The sequence below is a fragment of the Cryptomeria japonica genome, chromosome 5 (genome assembly GCF_030272615.1).
Source record: "Cryptomeria japonica chromosome 5, Sugi_1.0, whole genome shotgun sequence".
NCBI classification, from domain to species: domain Eukaryota; kingdom Viridiplantae; phylum Streptophyta; class Pinopsida; order Cupressales; family Cupressaceae; genus Cryptomeria; species Cryptomeria japonica.
In genome coordinates this window covers 526761676-526778386 of record NC_081409.1, presented here as the reverse complement: position 1 = coordinate 526778386, position 16711 = coordinate 526761676, and the positions used below count along the sequence as shown (strand labels likewise).

At 35.2% G+C, this 16711-nt stretch overlaps 1 protein-coding gene across 1 annotated transcript in view; it reads left to right on the top strand.

Moving 5' to 3' along the window:
- LOC131060933 (E3 ubiquitin ligase PARAQUAT TOLERANCE 3) overlaps positions 1-16711 on the top strand; it is a 44804-nt gene that overhangs the window by 1346 nt on the left and 26747 nt on the right. Inside the window, exons 2-3 of the mRNA XM_057994380.2 lie at positions 3098-3188; positions 15451-15532. Coding sequence (XP_057850363.2) covers positions 3098-3188; positions 15451-15532 — 173 coding nt within the window. The remainder of the gene's footprint in view (positions 1-3097; positions 3189-15450; positions 15533-16711) is intronic.

Genomic DNA, 16711 nt, shown 5'->3' with positions numbered 1-16711 from the left:
ACAGAATTGTGCAGTTTGCTTTTGCTGAAATTTTGTTTCAATTGGTCCTCTGTATTGTTACCTTTTAGTTTAGTTCTTTTTATTTCTGATTAATTAGTTGGAGGATTCTATTGGGGCTCCTGCGCGAAAAGATGATAAATCATAAATAGATACAATAAGCTGGATAACAATTATCGCAGCTTAACCTTTTGCCTTATTACCCCTAGATCGAAGCACATGAAAAGTAAATTTTTTAGTTTTATCAGATCTCAGGTTGGAAACAACTGTCGAATCCACTCCATTTGGAAATTCCAAATCTTGTCGCACCAACAGCTTTAAATTCTGCTGACTAAAGGATCATTTGAAGGCTGTTTTACAATCTCCATAGTTTGAGCTAAAGGGAATGAAGAGGAAACAGCATCCTCCAAACAAGCCTCTCAGAAGATAATGATTGAAGCAAGGAAGCCTTTGCAACATAAGCTGAAGGGGGAATAATTTCATTCACCAAAGAAGCCTTCTTGTTCAACTTTTCAGAAGACAAAAAGGGAACTACTTGGGGCCCCCTGAAATATCGGTGTTTATCTGAGAGGGCTTTTAAGAAATCTTGGACTCCTTTAGAGAACCCAGATAAGTTAAATGGTGGGGAAGAGCTTAAATCTACCAAGATGTTTGGCTTGCAGGTTTACAATTGGTTCTAGAACTATCAGCAGCAACATGTCTTATTTTAAAGCATCTGCGGCAACAGAAAGCAAGACCTACAGTCCAAAAGCTGCTTCTATGAGTGATCTGCCAGTTTTAGCACAATATCTGATGGAAGGGCTTTTGAAATTTCTTGCTCAACCAAAATACAGGTAAAAATAGTATGATAGGAAGCAAATGTTGCTTTATGAAAGTTTTCGCGGGGAGTTGCCAATTGCTGCAAAACAAGAATCAACTTACAACTGGAGAGGGAGGTATGGAAGTCTGACCCAAATCGAGAGAACTTTAAAAGATTTCAAAGGATTTTAATCTGAAAATCAAGGCTTCATGAGGAGTGAATGCTTTCCCCATAACCAAAACCAATCATTAAGAGTAAAGTTTCTATCATGAGGGGGTTCAAACATTACAACAAAAAGGTCCTGTGTATAGGAGTAAATTTCTAGATGGTTTTAAAATACTGGGCCATCATTCGGTTGGTGGAGGGACAAATGTTTTAAAATACTGGGAAATGATAGTGATAGGGCATGCGCTCCAACTTGTAACAGGAAGGATCCCTCCCATATCACTTATGGAATGGATTGGAATGGAAATAATTGATTAGAGGGTTGAAGTAGACTTCTCCTTTTAAAGGGGATTTAATTTTTTATTAATAATGATAACATATATTATTTATAATATATCATAATAATATATATTAATAATAAATTACAAATTTATAATATAATTATATATTACATGTAATCAATATATATTATTATATATTTAAATATATAATAAAATTCTAATTATATATATTTCATTATTTATATAATACAAAGTAATATAAATGCTTATATTTATAACTTTTAATATATTTATATAGCTATTATGATCATATATCATTAATAAGTTATATATATTTATTATTTATAAAGGTATAAATTATTTATTATATATTATATATAATTAATATGTATTATCATATCTTGAAACTTAAATTATATATATTTCACTTATAATCATTAATTTTGTAATATATTTATATAGCTATTGCGAATATATATATTATTAATTAATTTTATTATATATATTTATTACTTATAAAAATTGTAAATTATTATTTTATTTGATTGATACCATGTGAATTTTTAGCTTGGCTCAAGCCAAGTGAGGTCACAAATTGGGTACCTCATCTTGGGCATGAATGCATCGCATTAATGTGGATTGTCCAAACTTGTGAGAACAATAGCCAAGCAAGGGCACAAAGCCCGGAAGCACACAAGCCCAATGAAGGTTTGGAGCATGAAGCCATTGGCATGAACAGCAACAGCTTCAATGTGAAAGTTCAAACTTGTGAGCGCAATGGATCTATGAGGGCACAATGCTTGTGATCACAATGGTCCAGTGGGAGTTTAAACCATGGTGGTTACAACAATGCTGCCATGATTTAACCATCAATATGTATATATATATATATATATGGGAGAAAAAATTGCCATACCTTGAACTTGAGAAACCATTCCCATGATAGTGGCAATTTAGACAAAAATGCTGCCATGGCTACAACATATATATATGAGAAAAAATTGCCGTACCTTGAACTTGAGAACCCATTCCCATGATAGTGGCAATTTAGACAAAAAATAATTATTTCTCCTGATTTGGTAATTTTCTCATTTTTTGGGTGACCTTTTGCTTAGTTGCCACAACCAAAGGTTATTTGATTGTCAAATAATAATTCGCTTAGTACTTGCATTCAATTTTGTTTTATGAGGTATGCTGCACCAAGCATGCTGATTGTGGTGTTTTAATCTATTTCAACACTTTATTATGTCTCCTAACACAGGGCATTGCTTTGGAACCCTGTTTGTTTTAACAACTTGAGATTATCTCATTCAAGAAAATACTTTTTTTGTCAGATGTCATATAGGCTCTGTTTATTCTGAGAGTGGGTCAACATTAATCAATTTTCTCTTCAATCTTTCTTTGATTAAGGATAATTGAGAACATTACTGGGCTCAGGTTGGCTCCAAGGGTGAACAGGCCCTAGTCTTGAACATGTTATTACATCTAATGTAAACTGAGTTGTTGGTCATCTTATTGCGATGTGGTTCACACTCTTTATGAATGCTCGAATGCTCTGCGTGTTTGGGATAATTGCTTGAAAAGTTCACGTGTAATTTGTCTCCTTTTCAATCCATTTTGAATATCCTGAATATTGCCTTTCTACTGTAATATTTTCTCCCTTTTAAATCCCATTTGAATATTCTGAATATTGTCTTTTCTGTGTAGTATTTTCTCCTTTTTACTCCCATTTGAATATCTTGTATATTGTCTTTTTACGATGATGGCTACTAAGGTTATTGGTTATAATTTGTATGACATTGATTTATTCTGGTCATTTGTGGGCATTAATATAAATGCTGTGATTAAACTGCAGAGTATATTGATGATAGCATCTTGGTACCACAGAATACAAGTGTAATTATAAAGCGAGTTCCGGCAGCACGACCAAAGTCAGCTGTTGTTGTGTATGTTTCTTTATCTTGAATTCTCTTTTACTTGTGTCTTTGATGCTGCAATGAGATGCTGGTTTGTTTTAACCTGTAATTTTGATTTCTGTGATTACAGTTCACGTTTGTGTTGGAGATTCAATGAACTTTTGGTGCTGCTGTGTTTTATGATATCATATTTTAAATTAAATGTTTGAGAACAGAGAATTTGCTCAAGGATAAATGTGCTATGATGTTACAGTGATTATAAGTTCTTTAAAACTCCGGATGCCAAGAGTTTAAGCTATATTTTAATGAATTTTATGAGTTGCTAAAGTTTCTGTATGGGACAACAATTGTATTAAATGCTCTAGAGTTTGTGATCAAATTATTTTTGTAAATTTTACCATGTATATTGAACAGAAATTAAGAAAGGTTGTCTGATAACTGAAAAAGAGGCACTACAACAGAAAATTTATTGCTCCATATGATTTAGTTATATTGGCTTGATTAATGCACTACTAACACAATATGAAAATTCATCACTGATAAGTTGTTTGTCTATTTCTGTTGCTGCATCCACTTATTTCTTAAGCCAGTCCATTGCTTGAACAAAATATGCTGTCATGTTCTGTATTTTTGAAAATTAACTTTGTTTGGTTATCACTATGTGCGAGCTTGTTGAATGCAATTTCAAGCATTAGAGAGGTTTTTTTACCAATGGTGATGACTCTTGTCTATGGATGATTTGTGTAGTTTTTATTCATAAAATACTAACTTTGGTAATGGTAATAACTCTTCTTGATGGGTAAATTGCAGAGTTGATGATCAGTAACTTCTTACTTAGCAATTTTATTCTGGGCCTTGCACAAATTTGTAGATAAATTCTTGATTGTTGGTGTCACCTTCTTATCTTAAATCAATGGATGGCAGGACCACCAAACACAGACAGCACAAATTTATGTTCTCTTATTTAGGGGAACATCCTTGCATTGCGAATGGTTGTGAACACTAAGCAATCTAGAATCTTGATTGTAAAGATTATTTCTGTGCCAGGCAATGTTCCACCGAGTTTCTTGACGCAGGGACGTGGGGACCAAGGCCGTAAGTTTGGGGACATCGGCGGGGGGCAGTACTGATATACATTTAGTATTTGAAAAATTAGTTATGAAAAGATGTATAAGAATAACATTTCAAATGAAACTTTGGCAAATTGGTAAAATAGCAAGATTGCAAATACTAAATATTAAGATTCAAGATTTTCATTTTAAATACTTGAATACTAAATAAAATTTGGCAAATCAAAATGTCAAATTGGAGATTTTTTTATTATATTGAAAATATCATAAAAATGATTACAATGAGTAGCATGATATCAAACTAAGTACAAAATGTCAAAATGTTGTGAAGGGAGGCTTCTAATCATCCCCAAACTCCTCATCAATAGAACTACTGGACTCCTCATGGTCAAGCTCTGCCAAACTAACACCAACCACATTTGAAGTCGTAGCATCCTTATCAACCTGTGCTGGCTCTTTTGGCTCTACATCCCATTGTGCTACTAGACTCTTTTTACACAAGTGTCTTGTGGTCAATGAGACACAAAGCACTATGTACAACCTCAAGCTTCTCTGCTCTCTTAGAGGTAAGTCTGTTCCTCTTAAGAGAGTGGATGAAGCTATAGGTAGATCAATTTCTTTCAGCAGCTGAAGAACTAGAAACCTGAGATGGCAAATGAATGGTTAGAGTGGTAGTCAAAGATTTTGGTCCATGGCATTTCCACCACAAAACTGGTTCCTCCTTTGCCATAGTTGCCATATCCACCTTGGCCACTTCACAATAACCCCTAAGAGTGGCAAATTTGGTCCACTCAGTGCGAATCGTGTTGGCATCAAAAGCATCATACCTCTTCGCAATGCACCTAAAGAACCCTACCTTCACCTCAACATCCTATATCGGTGTAACTCTACCAGGCCCAGTCTTGTCCCACTTAGGATTTAATACATAGGCAGCCATATGCAAGGGAGTGTTTAGCCTCTCCCATCTCCGATGAATGATTAGCTGAATGTGTTCATTGTGGAATGCTAAAGTGGGGTGCTTCACTTGCACAATAGCCTTCACCTGGTCAAGCATATAATCGATGCACTCATACACTTTTCCAAGGTTAGGTGCATCCCCATCCCCAAATTTGATGACCTGGAAAATTGAAGCAATGGTGGAAACTATGTATTTTACATCACTCCAAAACACATCACTCTTCGCTTTTTGTCACCCTCCTTTCTTGCTCTGTCTTGGACTTGGTCTGCCGATTCCAATTTGTTGTCACAACAATGAGTTGCAGTGACTCTTGCAACTCAAGTGTTCTCTCCAAGAGAATGAAATAGGATGCATGTTTGGTGTCCATAGGTTTCAAGAACTCCTTAGAGAAGCTCCTGAAGAGTGCATGTGAAGTGTGGTGGTTGCAAACAAACATCTGCACATCTCTAGCATCACTGACCACTCCTTTAATCCACTCAATCTTCCCCATGTCCTTGAGTGCACACAACACGGAGTCCTCCAAATATGTTTGTAGGCTGCCTTAACAAGTTTCCTCGCAGCTTTGCACATGTGTTGCATCTATCATTACATGGACCACATTTTGTGGCCCAACCTCCTCAATAGCCTTCTTGAGGACTTCAAACTGAAAATCAGCATCTTTGTGATGTCCTGTACAATCAACTACCTTAAGAAAGTATGGGTCCTTTGAACTTGTAACCATGATATTGATGAGTGGACGATGGCTAATGTCCGTCCACTCATCCATGACGATGTTGCATCCAGTTTGCACCCAACATTCCTTTATCTTCTCCATCAAAACATTGATCTTGGAATAGTTCTTATCCAAGATCGTGGTTCTCAATTTGGTTTCACCTAGTGGCACATATGATGGTCCTCCCCTTGTCACCATCGATATCATCTCCCTATAATAAAGATATCGAGCTACATGAAATGGGATGCCATTGGCACTGAACATGTGGCTAGCTCTGCTAAACATGTGTCCTATGAGACAAAGTAGTAGGCGCTGTAGCTGCAGTGTCACTAGGAACACCCCAAAGCTTGTTGACCTCAGCTCTATATTTGATGTTTGCCCCTTGGAACATATCTCCACACCTTTTCTTGAATAAAAAGCAGGTGTACATTAACTCTAGTAATGCTGCCATACCATTCTAGACCACAAAAGTTGCATTTTCACTCTCTTGTGCCACCATGCCTGGTAATTTTGTAGCAAATTGTTTGAGAGTAGACTTACGATCATAAGGACCCTTAGCATACTTTGCCAAGATTGCAGATGGGCATTCTATACTAGCTGCTACACTTGCCATGGAACTAGTTTGGGCTTCAAGATCAGCCCCATGGTAACCCCCCTCAGTCTTAGGTTCATATTCTGATTTAGTTTTACAATAAGAATGAACCTCTACCTCATTCTCACTCATGTCATGAGAGCTCATTGCGATACTGCAATTCACAATATAAATTCTCTAAGTGCCTAGTTTCAGCCTAGTTTCAGCCTAGTTTAACAAATTTGAAAATAAAATATTAAATTTGATGCTGAATCTTGATGTCAAAATGAAAATATAACAATGTTACATACATTGTTTTCAATGTAACATTGTTCATTTTTCATTTTGACATCAAGATTCAACATCAAATCAGATTTTGAAAATGGAATTTACAAAAAAGAACAAAAAAAAATCAATTTTTTCTGGAGAAACAGTCATAGAAACCTACCTTGTGCATGGAAAATCTCTCCAAGTTGGTGTAGAATCCTCCTCCTCTTCTTCTTCTTGCTCCTTGTCACCTCTCTTGAGCCTGCAAAAGCCTAATCTCTTTCCTTCACTCACTCTTTTCTTTCCTCTTCACCTAGCTGTTGGAAAAATCAGAAAACCAAATGTGAGAAAAGAAGAGGATCTGGGAGGGATTTGTAAAGGTTAGAGGGATTGGATGGGGCCCATGCGCCATTAGGGTTTGACCCTAGGCACAAAAACCGAGATTTTTTTTTTTTACTACAAACAATGCTTTTTTGAGACGCCCTAGGATGTTCGAGGGATACCTGTTTGTACTCGGGACATCCTAGAGACGTTTGGATTCCCCCTGCAAGTCTCCGACGTCTTGGCAGCAAAGGGAAGGCGGGGGGATGTCCCCTACCCATCCCTGCGTCTCAACGACGTCCCCATCTTGGAAATGTGTAATTTTGGGTGAGGGGGATGTGTCCCCGTGGAACATTGGTGCTAGCCAAAAGAAATATTTGGTTAAACTTAAATATTGAGCCAATCTAATTTAAATAAGTTTCCAGCGCCTCTTGCGATGCCTATTTCATAGAGAGATTATGGGGATGTAGTACAGTGGTCTGAAGTTTGTAAGGGAATGATGATCAAACCTAAAGATGATGAGATGTGACAAGTATTCCTTTTTGTAGCATTACATAGGGCATTGTCCTCTTTGCAAAACATGTGATGATGAGATGTGACAAGTATTCCTTTTTGTAGCATTACATAGGGCATTGTCCTCTTTGCAAAACACGTGTCTTATGTTTCAAGGTCATTTATGTTTGAAATCCAGCTCAAAAACATTATAAAACACCTCATCTAGACTATCAAATTGTTCATTTAATCGAACTTGTACACATTAGTACATTTATATAGTCTAGCTATTAAGTTAATCTACATAAGGCACATCTTATTTAGTTCATGTAAAATGTTTGTTACCTAAGTGTGTATACAATTTGTCAATTCATCAGGGTATATGGTTGGATCTCGGTTCGGTTTGTACCCAATCTGGATCTAGAAGTAGTGCACAAGGGGATTTGGCCATGGTGCTGCCAGCACTGTGGGTTCATCTTGATTGAATCTAGGCAAACCCAGAAAAAATATGGCAGAACCCACATCGAACTCCCCCCCAAAAACATATTTTTAATTTTCTTATATATTTTTAAAATCCTTTTTCATCCAATGCCTGTTGTTTCTGATGATGACCTAGAGCAGTTGCAGGTCAAGAGTGTGAGATGCTTGGACTTCTGCTGATGACCCAGCATTAATCTTGGTTTCCTGTGTTAAAGAATAAGACAATCTCATCTATACCATGCCTGGCAGCACTGCTAAGAATGTGCAGGTGTTATCAAAGATCTCAGCTTGAACAGACATGATCAGGAATGGTGAGGCATGCTTGGAACAAACATTTGAGGGAAAGAGCTCTTTGGATTGAATGGGTGGAAGAATGATCAAAGGATTTAGCTACACTTTAAATTTTAAGTTAAATCCCTGCTATTAATGTTACCACCCTTTTTTCCTTTTTCCTCTCACTAATTTTTGTTTTGTATTTTCACACTTAATTATTTAATTGTAAATACACTGTCTTGTTAATAGTATAATTTAACTTTATTAAGCCGAGATGCATAATTACAGTAGTTGCAAGAGGTAGAGTGTAATAGAAAAGTACCAACATACAAAAATAAAAATACAAAACAAATAAAGTGTATAGCCCACATAGAAAAGTTTAATAACTCTCCAAAATTATTGTTTGTGTGCATGGTTTTTTTATGTAAGATATAGTAAATAAATAATTTTAATGAATTAGTTATGTACTTTAGTAAATAAAATAGTAAATAGCTATTCACTTATAGTAAATAATTATGTTATATTCATTACATAATTAAAGATATATCTTAATATAAATATTGACTGATATTTATTTTAAATTTTTATATATTACATATTTAAGAAGCATTTGTAAATAAAATAGTATTTAGTACTCGTAAATTAACTACATGATTAGATATATAGTTAAGATAATATCTTTATATTGCAGTTAAAGATATAACAAGTATGGTATGTTATATTCATTACATAATTAAAGTTTTTTCTTTAACATAATCAAATATTTATATGTATGTATAGTTTTTTTTGCTTTATTTCAAAGACGCTCCCATATATGCATTACTAGCATAAATAAATAAGCTCCAGCCGAAAGAATAGTTGTGGGTATGCTAGTTTTGTTTATTTTGGTTAATTTCAGCTTAGTCCCTTTTTATGTTATATACATTAGTGTCTTATATAATACTTGGATTAACATAGTTGAATATTTGAAATTATTTACATTTTAATATATTTCAAGTTGAGATAATGAGTTAATCACTTAATACAATTGGTGACATTCATTAATATTTAAGTAATGAAAACTGGTAGAAACTAAAATAAATTATAAGGTTAAGTTTGACCAATTAATATCAAAGTAATATTTTTATGGTTGTTTTGTTTATTACATGCATGTTATGTGGTTAACTAAGCTTATTTTTGTTTTTTAAGTTAAAATATGTATATATTAATGATTTTATATGGCTTTTTGTAAGTACAAATTCAAAATGAACCCAACCCCAATTTTTTGGCTGATTTTACAAACTGAACCTGTGAAAACAAACCTGAATTCAAACCAGAACTTGCAAAATTGGTTTTCACATATAGCTCCCTACCAGTACCAACGTGAATTTAAAAATAAATAAATTAATTTGCTGTTAAATCAGCAATGGTCCAAATACAGAGTTAAGCATAGACATTGAATGACTATAAAGTGGTAACTGCCATGTGTATTTAGAAATGACTGGGAATTCACAGTCCAAACAAGTTCACTAACCACATAACTTACACAGTTGAATTATATTTAACTTATGCTGATCTATATTACGTTCAAGGAGTTACTATCTCATTGGTAGACAACCAATCCAACAATAGTCAAATTGATAAAGGGGAACCATATTATATAACAGTTGCAAGGAAATCAGTGCAATCACAAGCTATTTCACTAGGGATCTTTTTGATGTCAGTTCTGTAGTTTAAACTCTACATATTGTTCCAAGGGATTTTACAGGTTTCATTAGCAATTCCCATTTGTGCATCTGACAAGAACTATATGGCTATTGGTGTCCATGACAAATCAAGGACATAGTGGACGTACATTGACCATCGAGAATATTCATGCAGCTAATTCAAGTATACTATTATAGATTGTTTTACTTTTTCATAATATGATTTATCTTTTAATATTAATGTTTCTCTTTTCCATCTGCTATCTAAGATTTGTACACTGTAGAACATTCAACAAGAGTCCCGCGTCTACCATGAAGCATTCATTAACATTAATCTATTCATTTCACTTTGTTTCTGCTTTAAAGAGAATAATCGATGAATAAATATCTTTAAGCTTTTGAAAAATCAAAATCATTTCATTTATGTAATTTTTTCTCTGTTCTCTGCATCAACTAAGCTAAAAAACAACATAAAGAGCGAGAGTTATAAATTTGAATTATGTGGGTGCTTCTCCTTATGTTGCCAAATTGAAGAAAGGGAAATACATTGCAATTGCACTATTTGTCGGACAGAAGGTGGGTCCACAAGCTGTAAGGATGCTTGTCATATGCAGACTGCAGTTGTTGTTTTCAGTTTGAGAGAATGAGCTGTAGTTCTGTAATTTCAAGGCATACACGTCTACTGCAATATCTTATGCTCCTGGTTGTGGGATAGTTAATTTAGCAGTTGTTGGTATTAGAGAGAGTAAGAAATGGGGCCCTTGGGACAGTAATTGCATTTTTAATCTGAGGGCTTGCATTCAGTGGAATTTGTGGATCGAAGACTTTTTTTCACTCCTTGCAATAAGTGATTTACAAGTTGATGGTTTGAAAAGTGATTGCTTTTTGGTTGGTATGAATTGAAGGAAACAACTTTCTGTTATTTGAGTCCTGTCTCTTTTCTCTGAGTGAACTGCAAACACAGTAACTGCAGGCTTTTATTTGGATTTTGGAATGGAATGACAGCTGTAGGTTGATAGGGAGATAGTGGCACTGCTGCAAAATATTGTTGAGTGTTGATAGCAAATATCACAATCGTGCAGATTTAAAGTGGTGTGTCAGAGCAAACAGAGAAGAGCCAGAGCATATAGGGGAATACAGCTTTAGAGAAAGGGTGTTCTGCAGAAGTTGGTATCGAGCAACCAAATAAGGGCTTAAGCTGGAAAAAGCAGAGGAACAATATAAATAAATATGAGAAGAGGCCTGTTTTTGGGATCCTGTGTGAAGTTTAGTAAGAGATAAACAAAACCATACAGAATGGCTTAAAGAGATTCATTGCTAAGGAAGCCTGGTGCCTTGTTGCACATAGCTCAAGACGTGGCCAACAGAGCTGCATTGGTCAAATAGTTCAATTTTAACACCAGGCTGGAGAAGTTGGAGGAGAAAGTAAAGTTTAGAAGTGGACAGGGCAGACAATGGAACAGTCAAAATATCTGAAGTCAAATAGGGGCTTACAGAGGTGGAAAAGATGAAAATAAAAGCAGAAAATAGGCACATGGTTAATGTTTGAAAGAGGGCAATTGAAGTGGATTTGCATTTAGAAAATTGTGTAGCAGTGACATAGATCAAGACGCAATGGAAAACCGGATGGATTGGAAGAAACAGAAAAGTGATGAGCCAGTGATGGTGATTGTGATGATGAAGAAAGCCATTCAATTGCCTCTTGAAGGTCCATTGTTCAAACTATTGGAGTTCAAACAAATCTGCCAATTGGCTTTATTCCTAATAGTTCCTTTGGTGATGATGATGAGGTCGTTCATTCAAATGGAAATTGTGGAAATGTTGTTACCTAGAAGAGGGTGGTGCACCTGATGAAGATTGCATGGTGATAAAATAGGAGCATACATAAAGAATTTGGAGCCTAGGTGAAGAAATTTGAAATGTGAGAAGAGAATACTGAGTCACACTCACATGATGATTCATGACAAGGCAGACTGTAAGGTTGAAATTGAGGTTGATGTCCAAGTTGTAGCAGATATTTCTCCCATGACGCATGAAAAGGAAGAGGGAAAAGAATATTTTTCCATGGAGATGAAAGTAAATCTATCACCAGTGAGTGGCATTGTTGACAACTTGCCTATGAATATTTGGTACCAGCCTTCAACCTGACAAAGGATGCTGATTGTAGTAAAAGCGAAGGATAACTATTTTTGGAATGGCTAATTTTAATATGGAAGTAGAAGAAGAAAGCTTTTTAAGACAATTCTCACAAAGGTGACTAAGTTTAGCACTCTTTCTGATTTGATATATTATTGTATATTTTTCGTAAATCTGGATTATTCCTATTGAGTTATCATTGTTGAGACTATTGCTGAATTTGGAAAAGAAATTTCTCCCTCAGTGATGGCAGCAAGAACACCACTTGTATGTTGTTTGGTTCACATCCAAGGTGCATTGGCATCAATTATTGAAGCCTCTAAAGGTGTTTTGAATATGAGTGCCAAAGAGATTGCCATTTGTACCATATCAGATCATAGTGAAATTAGAATATAGGATTTGTCCATATGGCAGAGCAACAAGGCTGCAGAGATGTAAAAAAAATACTCTCACAAATGTTAATGAAGATATTCAATGAAAAACGGTTCAATCCGTGGAGGAAATCAATGAAATCGACTCAGAGAGTGACTTGGTCTAGAAATTTTCAATCCATGGAAGAGTGATGTGTGGTGCTATTTGTTGGACTTGAGTCAGGTCCATGAGCTGCAGGCTTTTAGGGGTACATGATTTACACCGTTCTAGCATGTTGCCTTCCAAATCCAAATTTAGGATCATTTGTTTTCTTGTTGGTAGTTAAGCAGCCATAAGTGAAGTTCTTGGATGGGATAACAGACTGCAGTTATAGGGAAATAAAGAGAGGAGTTTTGGTTAGGAATTATATTTTTTTGATAGGAACAGTCTTCTTCATGAGGTGAATTATGAAGTTGCTGGGTTATAGGAAGGATTCAAATCAGAGAATTTTGGGGTTTATTAGTTATCCTTTGCTATGCTCATTTATTTTTCATTTGATGCCTTTTATCCTTATTTTGATTTTCTTGGTAGTTCTTATTAAATACTATGCATGCCTATGTGTAGTGTTAGTAAATCTGAAGAGAACAACTGAATGGGGAGTTCAATTTATTGTCTGCATGGGTTTGCTAACACATGATTGAAGGCAGGGCAAAGGCTTTGCATCACCAATATGACGTGGAATGATCCACTGATCTGTTACGCAAGATGCCAATGATCAATTGATAAATATTAAATATGCAGTGTCAAAAATGCAATAATCAATCACCAACTGGCAATTCAAATTGATATTGATACTCAGTTGCTTTGGTTCTTCGACTATTTGGGTAAATTTACCTATTTGGAGTAGGAACTTCACTTATTTCAATTGGGCTATAAATGAGCTGCTGTATGAAACTAAGCTGACTCAGAAGATTCAAAAGTCAAACGGAGTGGCACTTTTTCTCGATACATATGTGATTAAGGGTTTCTCACCACATTCAAAACAATACTATTGGTGATGGGCAAAGCCTAGGTGTTGCTAGAGAGGCTTCTGTCTCCAAACCTGTACCATCTTTCAGCTTGGTCACTGCCTTCCTCCTTACTGCAGGCTCTCCTGTTATCCTTAATGAGATGAAGGCAGAGGTTGTGACTCAAATTTGGCTATTTGGGACAAGAAGACAATACAGCTAAATTCATACAAGAACATTTGGGGAATACTGCTGAAGCAGGATTTAGTTTTAGAAGTAAAAAAATATTATTTAGCATCCAAGGATAACTAAAGTAGGCTACTGCGATTCTGAATGTAAAATCAATTATTAAAGCAAAGAACTAGGGTAAAAGGATCCCAGGTTATGGAAAATCACTAAAAGCAAGACAAAGTCATAGTCAAAGTATTGTCAGCACTGTAAAAGAAATACTCCTCAAAGACACAGAGCTGATGAAGATCAAGCAGGAGACCAATATTGTCATAGGTCTGTGACTATGCAGTAGAGCTTCAATTAGAAGAACTAAAGTCTAATGCCATCATCATCCATCATTGCCAAAGCGCCCAAGCAGGATTTGAAGATGTTCATAGTGGATGTCCAGGGTTAAGGGTGCCAGGTTAGAAGTACCTTAGATGAAGTAGGATGTATCCTCAAGAGTCTCTCCCAATTTTCAGGATTGACGAGCCTCTAATAGCCAAGAAAAAACAGAGTTACATGCATGCTTTTTTGTGACCAGGTCTCTAGACAGGTGGAAGGCTTTCAGTTCTGAAACAAAGCAGATCCACTTCACCTGCTTTGAGACTGAGTAGGCTGTGGCACTCTGGTAATCTACCTCAAGATTAGTTATCACTTATGGATACTCTTGTGTGGGACATTAGAAGTTTTGGTAGCATTTAAAGCTTCTTTTATGCCTTAAGTAGGTTGCAATTGCTTTTAACTGAGATTTTTTAAAAACTTATTATTCCATATGCAAGTCACTGGAGAGCTAAAATAAGCAGATGAGTGGGGTAGCTCACTAATCTTTTTTTCTCTTATGATGAGTGAGGCAGCTCATTGAAATACTAGACAAAAGATTAATAGTTTTTACACAATTTATCGAGAATAATTAACACAATATGTCTTCCTGCAAATTCTTTTCATTTTTATGATTTGTTTGGTAGCAATTTACCAAGGGTTGCTCTATCCAAGCTGAAATTGTTCAACATCAGTGTGATAAGCATTACATAGTGTAAGTGAACAGGTTGAGGTATAGGCCCTAGTTATGTTTGCTTGTCTGGATCAATACATTGTGGAAGTGTCTCTAAATTGACTCCTCCAAAGATGGGTTGTTTATTCATATTAACATGTGGCTGATTCTTGGTTTGAACTTCTGATTTAATCTTCTAAGGGTTGTAATGTATTAAACTTGAATGCTTGGGTTACTTGATGATTTTTTTGAGTTGAACTGTTTGTTTTTAATGGGTATGTTATCAGTGTTTGTCTTCCTTTAATGGTCCCATCAAGAACACTTCCTGAAAGCAAGACGCATAGAATGTGGGTACTAAGACATGCCTTCTAATCAAATGTGTTGCATCCTGAGGGAAACTTCTGAGAAAATTAAAACTTATGTTACCAAGAAAAGCCATTAACAAGTCTGCATTTTAGTTGTCAGTATGGCTTTTCTTGTAAATTGAAGTGTGGAGTAGATACTAGATCTTTGTATAATCTAAAAGCACAAGAAAGCTGTATTTTCAATTTTGTAAATTGAAATATGAAGTATAGAGCATTTATTTTTTAGCATTCTCAAATAATGAACAAGAGCAAACGGGTTTGAAGATTTCTAGGACTTTTTTCTCATCCAAAACCATCATGGAACAGTAAATGTAATTTTGGAATGAATTTGAATGATATTTTCTAAAACAATTTGTGTAAATGATTGATTGTTTAACTTTATTTCATTGTTTGCTAGCAGGCCTGATATTGAATCACTGGTTAAAGTCTCTTCAATAAAAATTACAGAGAAAGATGATACGCAGCAGTCTCTGTCATTGTCTGTAAGTATGGCTTAGAATACACTATTTCTTTGTCAAATTTTGCTCTCTGATATTGAGCTTTATCTGATATTTGTTGAGGCAATATGGGCTAGTTTTGATGAGTAAAGTAATTTATGTGCATGGATAATACTAGTCACTGTGGTCATTGAAAATGTATTTTTTTAGATTTATCCCTTCTTATTCCTCATAGGTAGCAGACATGTTCTTAAAGTATGAACATAATTGCTAGTTAATTCTTTAAATAATCCTGTGTTCATAGTGCAACATTCTTTGACCGAAAGTTGGTTTAATATTCGTGGAGGTAATGTAGATATTGTTTTGGATGAATTATTTGTTTTAGTTGTGTGTACATCAATATAGTTTTGAATAGGTGGAAGCCTAACTAGTATGGTTTTGGAAGTTAGAGATATATGGGGGCATGATTCCTCCTTTCTGTGAGTCATAGCATATTTCCTCTGGCAAAACAACTAATTATGAGTCATATTTTTTCATATTGTGTATTCATGAATTTTAAATCACTTTTGTATAAAAACTGTGTATAAATTTTCCATGTAATTAACTGGTTGTGTAACAGGGGGTTTCGTAAAGGTTTATTGTTTGGTTGTTTTCTATCATTTCTCGTTTCAGAGTGGAGGCATTGAAACTGCTGACACAAGCACATCTGACTAGAATGTATTCTATTTACTTTTCCTTTCCTTTGGTTTCCAAGCATTATATTTCATCTACTATTGCATTACAAGCTATGCTCTGTGGCATTTCTGGAACAGGGATGACAGAAGACAGCAGGACGCATTTCTGGAATGGTAGGGATTAAGAGGCCTTTTTTTTAGGGGACAGCAGGATGCCATATAGAAAAGGGGAAAATTTAAAAATATAGGAAATTTCAGTTATTCATATAGAAGGCATTTATTATAAAACCATATTATAGAATTCACATTTTGTTAGATTATACATGATAAATATTAGTGATATTATGTTAGCTCTAAACCATCTACACATGAATTTTATATATACAATCTGAACTTTGTGACCTAACTAATGTACTGCAAGAGCTTTCGTGAAGACCAAAGAAGCAATGAGAAGGCTCCATGGGATCGAAGAGGGACTAAGAGCCACACCCATGAAGAATACAAACAAGCCAGCATAAAAACAAGTTTATCTGGAAATCTGAAGTGTGTC